This window comes from Haemorhous mexicanus, chromosome 20 (genome assembly GCF_027477595.1).
Source record: "Haemorhous mexicanus isolate bHaeMex1 chromosome 20, bHaeMex1.pri, whole genome shotgun sequence".
NCBI lineage: Eukaryota > Metazoa > Chordata > Aves > Passeriformes > Fringillidae > Haemorhous > Haemorhous mexicanus.
The window spans coordinates 10036106-10050245 of record NC_082360.1 but is presented as its reverse complement, the minus strand read 5'-3'; the positions used below and the strand labels follow the sequence as shown (position 1 = coordinate 10050245).

The 14140-nt window shown below is 52.6% G+C and overlaps 1 protein-coding gene across 1 annotated transcript; it reads right to left on the bottom strand.

Annotated features, from left to right (window-relative positions):
- Window positions 1-4391: 4391 nt before the first annotated feature.
- KCNJ2 (potassium inwardly rectifying channel subfamily J member 2) lies at window positions 4392-12582 on the bottom strand. Its single transcript, XM_059864446.1, has 2 exons — window positions 12440-12582; window positions 4392-7645 (listed from the first exon to the last, which is right to left on the bottom strand). Exon 2 carries the CDS (start codon window positions 7427-7429, stop codon window positions 6146-6148), a length of 1284 nt encoding a protein of 427 aa, XP_059720429.1. The 5' UTR covers window positions 7430-7645; window positions 12440-12582; the 3' UTR covers window positions 4392-6145.
- Window positions 12583-14140: the final 1558 nt, after the last annotated feature.

Below are 14140 nucleotides of genomic sequence, written 5' to 3'. Positions count from 1 at the left end.
TAAAATATTTGCTTCAGAACTGTGTGGATTAAAACATCTGTGTTCTCTCACCCTTCTCATGAGACTGAAAATGGAATAAAAGTTTTTTAAACGCCTCTCAGTTGTGGCTTGGGTCAGAAAAGGGCACACAGGAGCTGCCAGCAGCATCACTGCAACTTCCCAGCGATTTCTGTGGCATTTTATCCCCTCTGCCTGGCTCGGGGCAGCACACCTGGAGCCTGCAGAGAGGAAGAAAACTTCAGTTATTGCTTTGCTGGCCACCAAAATCCCCTTTGACTGGAGCTGCCTCCACTCGAGCAGAGGAGGAGAGGCACTGACAGCAGAGTGGCACACTGACTTTTTAAGTTTTTCTCAGCCTTCTGATGTTTCCATTCTTGTAACAACTTTCTCACACACTTGATGGAAATAATTATTGTTTTGCACTCTTTTATGGAGGAGGAGAACTTTGATGGGCTGTTGGTTTGTCTGGTGTCACTGGAGAGGTGGCACTGTCACCCTCCAATCCACTGTCACCTTTGGAAATCCATAAATGCTGGAGTCAGAAAATGAATGATTCCCTTCTTTTCACCTTGAGAACAGCAGTGTGTGCACATCATTGTGTCCTGCAGTGACAGGAGAGGGTGCTCATGATTGAGGGAAGGGCCAGGGAGTGGTCCCCAGCCTGTCCCCGAGGGAATCCAGGGCAGGGCACTGAGCAGCTGTGCCCCAGGATGCCTTTAGCAGCAGGAGAAGAAGCAGATGCAGGCTGTGGCAGCTAATCTGTGCCTCTTAATCCAGCCTGTAATTATGATGATAAGCTTTCCATTGGATTCAAAAAGTAAATTTGAATGTATAAATAGAGTCCTGCTCAGCGGGGTCAGGGCTCCAGCCCAGGCGTGGGTAAATGGCATTACAGGCTGATAAAAGGGCTGGGGAATCAGCAGAGGGGTCAGAGCTGCACTGAGATCTTCCCCTCAGCTGGGGCAGCAGGGTTTGATCCCAACTGGATCAGCAGCTGAGTCACGGCTGTGCTGGTGCCTCAGGTTCAGCTTTTCTGTGTTTCAGGTTCTGTGCTCTAACAACTCCTGCTCCAGCTGGGCACCAAGGACAAATGATCCCAATCTCAGGCCAGGAGCACAAACCCCGTGGGCTGGAGAGAGAAAAACAAGCAGGGTGGGACTGGCTGGGCCAAAGCTGGGCTGGGACAATGAACTGCAAGGTGCAAATGGAGCAGAGCTGATCCCAGGGAGAGACCCCGTGCCCGGCCGTGCATTTTGGGGCCATTTGGGTCATCTTGGGGGCAGCCCTGGCTGGGCTCTGGTGCTGCCCAAGGTGGATCCATGGAGGAGATCCTTGGAATCAATCCCTGCTTTGTTCTGGGACTCTGCCCAGCCTCTGCTCCAGCTCAGCCTGCACAAGGCATCAGTGCAGCCTCAGTATCTGCCCTGGAGGCCACACAAATCAGGATTTCACAGCTCCTTGTGGCTGCACTGTCCCTGTCCTGGTGGCACAGGGCTCAGGGAAATGAGGGATGCAGATTACACCCAGCCTCTTTGGAACAGAGCGTTCCCATAAGGAGATGTTCCAGGCAGACACGAAACACAGGGATTTCAAGATGACTTTCCTGCTTAATTTTTTAATCCCTTGCTGATGCTCTGGGTGCTTTCAGCCCTCCCCCCTTCCCTGCTTTGGAGCTTTTCTTCCATTTCCACTCGGAGCAAGGAATGACCTGGGGCTCTGCAGTCCCAGGTGTGACCTCAAGAAAGACCCTGGGGCAGATTTTCCCCGGTCCAAGGCTGGTTTGTGTTCTGCCCTGGGAAATAACGGTGGGATCCCCTTTCCTCCTGCCTTTTGTCTGTTCCTCAAGCACTGCAGACAAAGCCTGTGCTCAGACACCCACAAACACAGCCCAATGTCCCCCTCTAGACCCATCCCCCTCCTCCTTTACACACGGGCTGCACACACCGAGCTCATCCTCAATTTCTTTTTTTTTTTTTTCCATTTTTTTAATTATTTATTTAGAAATAATAAAATAAGACATAATATATAAAAATCTGTACAATCCACAATTTGTGCAGTACATTAGGAAGACCTCGATACAAAAAGGCTGCAAACAGGAAAATAGTCATGGACAACTGGCAGGTGCCGAGGTTGTTCGTCTCACAGGAGCTGCAGGCCAAAAAAGTCCTTACAAAATCAGCTTCTGCTGGGCTCTGGGGTGGGAACTGTGCAGCACCTTCTGCTCCACAGTGTGGTGAGGAGCCAGAGTTAAAGACATTACAGTACTTCTCAGTTTTACCTCGTGTAATCCACCATGAAAAGGAAAACTAAGAACAAATTAAATACCTGAACCCTTTGTCTTTTTCCGAGGGCTTCCCCTAACACAGGAGTGTTTTCACGATTCCTACCCTGGCCACTTAACCCAGGAGAACTCACACGGAGGGAGGGAGGGAGGGAAGCATCCCCAGCCACCTCTGCTCCTGTCACTGTACACAGAATTATGGGTCAGACAATGTGTCTCATTCAAGTATTTTCAGGGAAGGGCAGAAATAACATATTCCCCCCCAGCCCCTAAGCAAAAGACAGGAGAAAAGCTTCCATGTGAGCTTCTAGGGTCAGCCAATTTATCCTGGAGAAAGAGGCTGAACCGAGGCCTGGGGGAGGCTGTGGGTAGAGCTCTGTCAGTTCTAAGTTTAAAATGTAAGGTTTAAAGTTTAAGGTTTAAAGTTCAAGGTTTAAATTTTAAGGTTTAAAGTTCAAGGACTGAAGTTCAAGGATTGAAGTTCAAGGACTGAAGTTCAAGGATTGAAGTTCAAGGACTGAAGTTCAAGGACTGAAGTTCAAGGACTGAAGTTCAAGGACTGAAGTTCAAGGACTGAAGTTCAAGGACTGAAGTTCAAGGACTGAAGTTCAAGGTTTAGAGTTCAAGGTTTAAAGTTCAAGGTTTAAAGTTCAAGGTTTAAAGTTCAAGGTTTAAAGTTCAAGGACTGAAGTTCAAGGTTTAAGGTTTGAAGTTTAAGGTTTGAAGTTCAAGGTTTGAAGTTCAAGGTTTGAAGTTCAAGGTTTGAATTTTAAGGTTTGAATTTTAAGGTTTAAGGTTTAAAGTTTAAGGTTTGAAGTTCAAGGTTTAAAGTCAGCCTAAGCTTGGCCCACGATCAACGGGAGCTGAAGGAAAGCTGTCAGTCATTGTCTAGTCCTTAAAAATATATATATATATTTAATTCTTACTCCAATTTGCTGGTGAGAAAGCCAAAATCGATGGGAAAAAGGGGAAGGGGATCACTTGCAGGGCTCTTCCCAGCAGCTTCCCAGAGCCAGGGCTGGAAATGTGGGATTCCCTGGGCAAAGACAAAGGGTTGGGAAAGCAAGAACAAGCAGAGCTTAGCAGTGGATTACACCTGCACACCCCCCTCCACAGGCTCTGGGAGCTCTGCAAAAACGCCAGTAACTAGAACGTGTTCTCAAACGAAAAGTCCATGCTTAAAAAATAAATAAAGAGAAGTTCAGAGCATTAGGAATCCTATAAGGCTTGCAAGTAATTTGCTAAAAATCATGCTAACCTGTAGCATCTAGTCCTAGTGAGCCGAGACTGCTGAGCTGAATTGATACTTTTTTTTTTTTTTGTGGCCTTTTCGTTGTCTTCTCCTTGTCCTCCTTTACAGACTTCTATTTACATTTGGCTTTAAATATGAAAATACTTGATAAACTTTATAAAATGTACAATTTTTAAAAATATTTCTGAAAAACCGACTTGAAAAACAAAACAAAACAAACAAGAAGGAAAAAAAGAAAAACAAGAAAACAAACAAACCCAAAACCTCTGCACCAGAAATGTTAAAGGGGAGGGGATTTTTATTTTTTTTAAACTCTCTGGATTTCTTGCGTGTCAAAGAAAGGAGACAAATCCTGCATTTTCCACCCCCCCATCTCTCATCCCTCTCTCAAATATCTCAAATATCATTCAGTGGGAGTGCTGTGCACCTGGGGGATGCTGACCTGAGACCAGGCCCCCTTTGTGCTGCTCAGCCTCCCTCTCCCCGCTGTGTTCCCGTGCCCTCTCTGTGTCACTGGATACTCTTTGGTTTGGTTTTCTCCCTTTGCAGGAATGACACCCTCAGCAGCACCAGCAGCACCCCGCTGTCTCCACCTCTGCTGACCCAGAAACTGCAACCAAATGCCCACCCTTCCCTTCCTCTTCCATCCTCCCACCCCAGAAACAGCCTCAGGACTTGCGCTTCATCCTCTGCCCTCTCCAGGAGCCCAGTCTGTGTTTACACCACGGAATTCCCCCAGTTCCCAGCCCTGTAGATAGCATCTTATCAGAAACCAGTTCATTGCAGGCATTTCTTCCAGGCAGGGCTGCCAGGGGCCAGAGGCCCTCACAGATATCCACGTGCAGAAGACACCAGACCTAGAACAAGCTGTTTTTTAATGGCATACAGTGATCCAATACTGCAAGAGTCATCTGGGATTGCCATCCCCACTGCCCCCACGAGCAGGGGCCAAGCACAGCTTTGCTGTCTCCTCGAGCTTAGAGGCACAGAGAACTTCAAGCCTTCCAGGTGAAGGAGCCAAAACACCACCAGAGCTTTGCTGAAGGGGACAAATGTGCTTGGTGACGAGCGATGGATGAGTGTCACCCACTGAGTGGGGTTTGCTGGGGAGGGAGGGAGGCAGGAGATGGAGCTCCCTGTGCAGCCTCGTGCTCCCCAAGGAATCCCTCTCTCCACCAGGTGGAAATCCACCTCCCTCACAGCCCTGCCCTGCTGAAGAGAAGCATTTCGCACAAAACATCCCTCTGCCACTCCTGAGTGCTGTGCTGCCAAGGCCCTTTCCTCCTCTTCCTTCCTCCTCAAAAAAACTCTTCTGGGGACTTCTCTGCTGCTTGGCTCATCCGTGGCCAAGCTCCAGCAGCCTCTGGCATCAGCCAGCAGCTCCACAACGTGTCCATGGCACAGTTTCAGGGAAAGCTCCTCTGCTCAGAGCTGGGGCAGGCCAGGGAGGACACGCAGGTGATGCTGGTTTGCTTCCCCCAACTGGTTTCTTTCTCCTACAAGAAAAGAGGGATTTCATTCCCCCCACAGAAGAACAGGGGGAAAGAGGAGAAGGCCCAGCTTGCTTTAGATCCGAGCCTTAAGCCTTTAGAATAAGGTGCAAAATAAAGGTCTTAAAAAGAAAAGGAAAAAAAAAAAAGAAGAAAAAAGTCAAAACCAAAAAAGTGTCTGAGGTTTGATTTTTTTGTTGTTGTTGTTGTTTAAAGCAGCCTGTTCCTTTTTTTTTTCTTTTTTTTTTCTTTTTTTTTTTTTTAAATAAACTCCACTGTGCAAAACTGTGCATTTTCTTTGGTATCCACTTAGGTAGTTTGAACTTAGTACTTTTTCCTATGCATACATATCTTTTGTCTCGTTTTTTCCTTTAGACAGAGAATTAAATTCTCCCCCCAAAAAAATCATAATTTTGCTGGAGGCTACTGATTGGCCTGATATTACATAATGCCCCTTATGTAATTGGAAAGAGAGAAATTGATTCTAGCTATCAACTACTGGCCTCAAAAGGAGTTTAAACTTTCGGGCAACATTGGCCTCTCTGAACTGATCATGAGCTTTTCAACCCAAAAAGTTCAACACTGACTTTTTTTTTTTTCTTTTTAAATTACACAAGAGAAAATAAAAACTACACTGCAACAAAAATAACCATTTGTGTTCATGTAGTTAGCAGCAGCTTTTTAAAAAATAATTATAATAATAATAATAAGGCAGATTCTTGCCTTTGTTATGCCATTAAAAACATTCTTGTTCCCTAGAGAGAAGCATTCTGGAAAAAGTTGAAAACAAAAAAATAATAATAACCCAACCAAAGCTTGCCTGCAAGTTCAAGTTTTGTAAAAAAATATATACATAATTTATTCTACAACATATGTGCCTTCTGTTCATACTTAGACATGTTTAGTGCTTTGTGTTTAGAGTTCATTTCCTGTCGTCCCTCCTCTGAGGACAGCCCTAAAACCAGCCTGGGTTCCTCGGGTCTGCTGCCTTCACAGCACTCTTCCACAGTACCGTTGTCTGCAAACTCTTCCGGGCCAGCTTCTCAGGTCAACGAGCCCTTGCCCGACGGACACGGTGGGCGTTTGTCCTTCCAGCCCCGCGGGAGAGGCAGAGCCTGCCAGTCATATCTCCGACTCCCGCCGCAGCGGCCGCGGCTCCAGGGGCACCCCCGCCTGGTTGTGGTGCTCCATGTCCGGGTGCGTGTCCGTGCTCATGCTCTCGGGCACCCCCGTGTCGATCTCGTCCTCCTCCTTGCTGCTGAGGGCCACCTCGTTCTCGTAGCAGAAGGAGTTGGCGTTGGAGAGGATGTATTTCTTCTCCGCTAAGTCCCTGGCACTGCAGATGGGTGTGTTGGGCACTTCGTAGGTTTTGTGGAACCTCGAGTAGTCCACCTTGTAGTAGTTCTTCTCTTCGAAGAGCACGGGCTCGTAGCGGTGGCCCCAGAGGATCTCGTTGGCCAGATACGAGCTGCGGCACTGCGTGGTCATGGCGGTGGCCTCCACCATGCCCTCCAAGATGACCACGATCTCAAAGTCAGCATTGTCCATGTCCTGTTTGCTCAGGTCGTACAGGGGGCTGTCCTCGTCGATCTCGTGCACTATTGTAATGGGGGACACCAGGAAGATGCGGTCGATGCCGCTGTCGAAGCCCACATTGATGTCGATCTGATCCAGGGGGATGTACTCCCCTTCCGACGTGATCCTGGATTTCAGCAGCTGCGCCCGCACGTGCGCCTCCACCAAGTGGCTTTTCCTCAGGTTCCCCACGCGCCACATCAGGCACAGCTTCCCGTCCCTCATGGCCACCACGGCATTGTGGCTGAAGACCAGAGTTTCGTTCCTCTTTTTTGGCTTAGCCATCTTTGCCATGACGGCACCAATGATGAAGGCATCGATGATGCAGCCCACGATGGACTGGAAAACCACCATGAACACGGCGATGGGACACTCGTCGGTGACGCACCTGAAGCCGTAGCCGATCGTGGTCTGGGTCTCGATGGAGAACAGGAAGGCTGCGGTGAAGCTGCTCACCTGAGACACGCAAGGCTTGCTGTTCTCTTGGTTCTCCAGATCCCCGTGCAACAGCGCAATCAACCAAAACACACAGCCAAAAAAAAGCCAGGAGAGGATGAAAGTCAGGCAAAAGATCACCAGCATCCACCTCCAGCGGATGTCCACGCACGTGGTGAAGATGTCGGCCAGGTAGCGCTGCCCCTTCTCGCCCACGTTGATGAACTGCACGTTGCAGTGCCCGTCCTTCTTGACGAAGCGGCTCCGGCACTGCTGCCGGGTGTGGACCTTGCCCTTGCCATTGCCGAAGCCGTTGGCCACGGCCATGGTGGACAGCTTCATGCCGTCCTCCTCCGAAGACACGATGCTGTAGCGGTTGGTTCGCACGCTGCCCATCACTACTGCCGGGGACTGAGGTGCTTCTGCTTTAGAAAACAGTCTGAGTTTCTGCAAAACCCTTTGGAGAAACAGTTTTGAAAGTTCTACAGGAACACACACACACGGAAAAACCGGGCGGAGGCCGGAGTCCCCAGAAGCCCTCGGATCGACCAAGGACGCTCTTCTGGCATGCAGGGTGGGCTCAGCAAGCCACCGTCATAGAGAGGGCATGGTCTGCAAGAGAAAGAGAAATGGCACTTTAGATCCTGCAGGAAAAGCGCGAGGCATCAAGGAGAACGACACCTGTGGGCCTGCAGGAAGTTTTCTCTTTCTTAATGACATTTTCAGCGATGCTCAACGTTCACAGCTGTGCATGGACAGGGGTCACACGTGGTTGCTGCAAGGAAGGAATTGCCCTTCCCAAAGGAAAATGCTGAAGGGAACGTGTCACACCAGCCTGAGCGATGTTCACTGTAAAGCTGGGCATGCAAAGGATCTCTCTGCTATTTATAACTGTGATTTCTGCTTATTTTGAAACAAACAACTCCCTTGGACATCCTTCTCTTCAAACACAAATGCTGAAGTGGTTTGTAGCGACTAGTGATGTGTCTCGTGGACTGTGTGACCCGTGACAAAGCAGGGAGTGAGCAGAAGGGAAGGTGGAGGCAGGGAATAAACTTGGGGGAGTGCAGACAGTAGTGATTCCAGGAAATTAAAGCACATACAATTGTTTCAATTAAGCTAAAAGAAGGAGTCGTGCATTCTCAGCAAATTTCAAGAACAAGGGCTGCAGTAGCTTCTCTCTAACTCCACAAACTCGTTGGCATCTCTGTAGTTTTCACACTCGAGTTTGGCCTAAGTTGTACAAAAGCAATTAAACCTTTCAAACCTCTCAACTGCTCCTGCTAAAGCCACCAGTAAAACCGAGCAGGATCAGCTGAGTGCCTTCCTAACACCTTTAGGAGCGAGTCCCAGCACCTTCCCCTCGGGAGCCCCTTCCATCTCCAGCGGGTCACAGCCCTGAGGGTCCCGTGAGTCTGAAATGTCACCAACCAAGACTCAGCAGAAAAGCTACAAAATCTCCTTCCTGCAGGGAGAAAGCACCAAAAACTTGTTTCAGGGAGGTCTGGCTTAGACCCAGGTCTAGCTTTTAACAAGTGCGTCATCCATTAAGTCATGTACTGCATATCAGGAAATGGAATTGAAATACTGCAGAGGAGAAGAGATGCATTAAAGCAACTGCTCCAGCCACACATGGCCCACGGAGGGAATAAAGCTGCACCCGGGTGGAGAGGAATGCCTGCTGTCCCTTTGGCACGGCACGGGAGGCTCCAGAACCATTTACAGTAGCAGGAGATTAAATCGCGGCGCTCTTCCTAAATTAATGTTATCAAAACTCATCTGAGTCTGTCCAAAAGCCAACAAAACTGCAGCCACTGTGGAGCACAAGCCCTGCCCGGCAGGACCTCTGCTCTTCTCTGACTGGAATCTCACAACAGCTGGAGATGTTATCTCCTTTCCCAACAACAGCAGCCCCTAAAGCCCAGCTGATGTGCTCCAAAAACTCAAACAACTCCTCGAGCCCTCCCACATCCTTCAGCCACATTACAGAGGCTTGAGCTCAGCAAACACTTGTTAGGAAAAGAGCAGGTGACAAACAGCAACATCATCAGCTGTGTGTGCAGGCTGCCTTTCCCTCCAGGATCTCCTCAGGGTTTACTTTCACCTCCCCTTTTCCCCTCGCTCCTGTTTGTTGTGCAAGAATGTGTCCCGATGCCTCCTTGCCAAGATTAGTCATCTGTGACTTCAGCTCAGACAAGACATTTTGGCAGCTCCTGGGTTCTGTAATGCCCCTTGGAGTGCAGCTCTCAGCACTGAACGCTTCTGGTGGAGCTGCCCTCGTGCTTATTCTGGGCACTTTTTCTTACTTTTACAACTGTCTTGCCTCCGCTGTGCAAGGATCCACTTTTCCCCCTCTCTTACACCTTTTTGTTCCCAGGGTTTCTCATTCCTGCCAGGATATCGTGCTCAAAAATACAAAAGAACTCTTTAAATGGTCACTTAAATGATTTGTTTTGGCCAAACCCCCACTTTTATTAGAAACCTGAAGACGGCGGGGAAGTGAAATTACTGTTAATACATCCCACATAAAAAAACTTCTTGAAAAGCCATTGCACTGCTCTGCAAATCGATCACTTTCACAAACCACATCCTATAATCACAGTCATGTTCGACTTCCACAGTCAAAGCCTGGTTTGTTCCAAGCTGATGGAAACACGCAGCCTAGGAAACAGTTTATTCTGGAGTTTGCTTTTTTCCTTTTTCTTTCCTGGATTTTAGATGAAAACTTTTGGTGGAGGGAAAGATAAGCTGCAACATTTAAAGTGTCTGAGTATGCGGTTGCTCCCACAAAAGTCTCAACCTGAGGACACTTGTTTGGATCCCACAAATCCCTGAAATCCTACCACCAGCCTCCTGTGGCTGCATTTAGAAGTTTGGGACCCGAATTTGTCGCATTTCTCCCCTGCAGGACTGAGCACCTCTTCCCTCCTGCCCCTCGCCCAGATCCCTCCTTGCTGGCTCTGCTGTGGGAGTGCAGCTGCACCCCTTTGGTGCCAAGGACCCCAAAACCTCGGGGTGAGCCTGGGAGCAACTCTGGAACCTGCTGGAAGTTCACAGCACAAAGCTCTGGCACACTCCAGGGCAGCAGAGCTGTCTGCCTGCTTTTCCAGCACAAACTGCCTCTCTTCCTGCCAGTGCTGGGGTAGGGAGGACGGCATGGGTGGGATGGGAGCAGGAGCAGCACCACGCACAAGGATCAGCCAGAGGGGCTGATCTTACTCCTGCTCGGGGAAATACAGGTCCTGTGAAGTGCCCTGTGCATCCACTGGCTGCCCCAGCACCTGCTCCGTGCTCACCCTGACCCTCACCACCACTTCCGCCAAAAGTTCCCCAAAAAACCCAAGGACAAAGCAGCAGGAAAACCAAATGCTTCTTCTTGTGCCAATCCACCTGCTGCTCTAAGGCTGGACAACGCTGCTGCCCCTCATTCCAGCCCGGCATCAGCTGCTGGTGGCACCAAAAATTCCAGGCGGGTGTGGGAGCAGCCCTGCAATCCTCACTGGGCAGAGGGAGCCAGCCCAGCACCACCGACCCAGCCCAGGATTCCCAGTATCTGCCTAACTGGGCCCAGTGCAGGGCAGCCAGACACAGAGATGTAAATTCAATCATCACCAGGTGTGTTGTCATGATTATTATTGCTATATTTAATATTATTATTATTAGTCCAGGTGATCTTTCCTCCTGCAAGGGAAGATAAGCAACACAGCTTGGAATTACCAGCAGTGGCAGGGACACGGGATTACTGGGAAGGGATGAGTCGGGATGGGAGAGCCTGGCTGGCTCTGCTGCGAGGGGATGCTTGGAGAAGGGAGGACAACGGGGCTGTGCTGCATCTGCAGCATTTCTGAGCCCGCATTTGGGGAAATGCCACGATGAGGAGCCCAAACCTTCACCTTCCCCTGCGCATCCCCCTGCAGCCCTTCCCTGGGGAAGGACGCGCACATCGCAAGGCGCAGCAGGAGGGGAATTCGGGCAAAGGTTAAAGACCGAGGGATAACTCCGGAGCGCAGAGGAGCAGGGGAGGGGTAGAGAGGAGCAGCAGGCAGCGCTTGGAGCGGTTATTCCCCGGCTGACGCCACCGAGCCCTGCGGAGCCAGCCGGGCACATGTTGCCAAGAGAGCACCAGCAGCACCTCCGCCAAGCGCCCTCCCTGCTGCCCTCGGAAAGCAGAACAAAGCAGCGGCCAAGCCTGTTCCCACATTCCTGCTTCCTCGCAGCCGGGCACGGCCACCTCTGTAACCTTTCTCCTTAAAAGTCATTCCCCAGGGCTCCTCCGCTGCTCCGGCCGCGACTCGAGTTACGCGGAGCTGCCTTCGGGAGAAGGATCTGACCTTCAGCGACAGGCAGCGGGGGGGGAGAAAAAATTAAAAAAGAGCACATGATGCGGGGAAATGGGTGTGAAGAAATAGGAGAAAGGGAAGGACAAGTGGCGCTCGCATCTGCCGTCCTGCCAAGGCGACGGGCGCGGGGTGTTTGTAGCGGGGGACAAAACAGCTCCGAGCTGGAGCAGCCATCACCAGGGGGTGTACGCGGAGCACCGGCTGCGAGGATGGAAAAGCAAACAAGTGTAAAGGTAAGGCTGAGCCACGGAGACAAGTGCGGGGTGGGGACAGAGCTGCGGGGACAGAGCTGCGGCTCCGGCTCGAGCCGGGCCAGCGGCACCTGCGGGTCCCCAGCGGCACCTGCGGGTCCCCAGCGGCACCTGCGGGTCCCCAGCGGTCCCCGCCCCGGTCACTGACCCCCCCAAATCCATCTGCCTTTGCTTATCAGTATTTTTTCCTTTCACTGTCATGAGCTAAGCTGAAACAATACAGCTCCTCGCTGCCTTCCCAAATGCTTTTTGTTTTGGTTTTTTTTTTCCTGCTTCCCATTTTTTTGGCAGGACGGTCAAAAAGAAAGAAGCCCTCCCGCTTGCACCGTGCCGATGAATGAAGCTACAGGTTCATTTCACACCCCTCCAAGCCATCCCGGGCGCTCAAACCCACGCATCCGAGTGCCGAGACTCGCCGCTTCTGCCCTCTCTCCGTGCGGGAAACAACAGGCGAGAAGAAGGCGAAGGGATGGAGCGGTGCGCTTTGTGCGACGCGGAGTTGTCATGCGAACTTCCAGCCCTTCCCCAGGATAAAATATCCCGAGGGGGGGAAAAAAGGGGGGAGCAGCTGGTGCATGGAAAGTTATGAGCACAAACAGATGCTGCAAGCAGATGCTCGGGCGCTCCAGCCATACCTATCGAATTATTTTAGGCGCTGAGAATAGCTCCGTGAGAAACGCAGGAGTTCCCCTCTTCTCCAAGCCGCAGGCGGCCGACGCTTTTATCGCGGGGGTATCGCGACAGCGCGCGTGCCGCGCATCGCCTCCGCTCCTCGGGGAGGCGGGGAGAGACGCGGGGAAGGAGGCGATTCTTACCTGCGGCGGCCGCGAGGGAGGTGCCGGTGCGGAGAAGGGGTAAGATCCGTGGCGAGGCCGTGCCCGGTGCCCGCTCCGCTCGCACTGCGCTCCCGCCCGCCCGCGGCCCCTTTTTGCGGGCGGCCATGGCACGTTTAATACGGCCCCGCCGGACACGCCCCCCGCGCGGCCGCAGCCAATCACAGCACGGGGCGGGGCTCGGGGGGGCGGGACCTCGCAGCGGGACCGGGAGCGGCGGGGCCGGAGAGGAGCGGGGATGCTCCGGGAACGGAGCGGGGATGCTCCGGAGCGGCGCACGGAGCCGCGGTTCCCGCTGCCAGGAGGGGCCCGGGAGAAGGCGCTGGGTCCCCCAGTGCCCCGTGCGGAGGCTCCTCGGGTTCCCGGTGCGGAGGATCCCGGGAGAAGGCACCGGGTCCCTGGTTCCCCGGGTCCCTGGGAGAAGGCAGCAGGTCTCTGGATTCCCGGGTCCCTGGTGCGGAGGGTCCTTGGATCCTCGGTGCAAAGGGTGCCAGGAGAAGGCGCCGGGTCCCTGAATTCTGGGATCCCCGGTGCGGAGGGTCCCCGGGAGAAGGCACCCGAGTCCCCTCTGCAGAGGGTCCCGGGAGAAGGCACCGGGTCCGCGGTGCAGAGGATCCCCGGGTGCCCGGTGCAGAGGGTGCCAGGAGAAGGCACCTCTGCGGACGGTGCCCGGGTCTTTTGCGGACTCGGTGCCGAGGGTCCCGGGAGAAGCCGCCGGGTCCCTGGATCTCCGTGCGGACGCCGGGTCCCCGGGACCCTCGGTGTCCGGAGTAAAGGGTCCCGGGAGAAGGCGGCGGGTTCCCCGGTGCAGAGGAGCCAGGAGAAGGCGCCAGGCCCGCGGGTTCCCGATGCGGAGATTCCCGGGAGAAGCCGCGGTGCAGAACGGGCACGGCCGCGCTGCGGGCAGGCAGCGCCGCTGCGGGTTCGTTCCGCGGCTCCGGGACGCTCCGGTTCCGCTCCCGGGCACCCGGCACCTGCGGTCGGCATGCCCTCACCCTGCCTGGGCAGAGATAAAGGCTTTTGCGGGACTTCACGGGGAGTTTGGGATGGTCCCGTGACGGAGCCGGCCGCCCGCTCGCTCCGGTTCCCGTGTTTTGGGCTGATGGCCGAGGCCCCGGCAGCGTGAAAAAATACCGGAGACAGAGAAGTTTTGTTCGTTTTGTCCTTTTTTTTATTTTAGTAAGGGGAAATGCTAAGGCGCAGGGTGTCCCATCCCAAACTCCCGACCCTAGCAGGCAGGAGAAGCCAGGCAAGCACAGCACAGCACCGCTCCTGAACCGAAAATCCCTCTCTTTAACTAAATGAAACATCCCGTCCAAAACAAGAGCTTTGATCCCCGGACTAAGATCTTTTGGAGCGAGGCTGGAAGCAAGGGAAGGACGAGCCTGGCTGCAGTGCATGGGATCCACGGCTTTGCTCCCTGAGTCACCTGTGGCAGCTCGGTCAGGCTGGCCAGGGTTGAAATATGCAGAAATCCAAATGATTTTTAACAGCTTGTCCTCCCTACAGTGGACGTGGCCTAAGACAAAGAAAATAAGGATGAAATGCCTGGCCGGGAGCCTTGCAGGAACAAAAACAGCCTTGTAAGCACAACCTGAAGTTTGCCAAGCCCCGGCTCTGCTGGACAGTGCAGGGGTGTTGGGTTCCAGGGCAGGTGTCCGCAGCAGGACACTGTCCCTGCCC

Bases quoted from the DNA above. Each gene is read 5' to 3' on its own strand.
- KCNJ2 (XM_059864446.1), bottom strand. From the start codon at position 7,429: ATGGGCAGCGTGCGAACCAACCGCTACAGCATCGTGTCTTCGGAGGAG.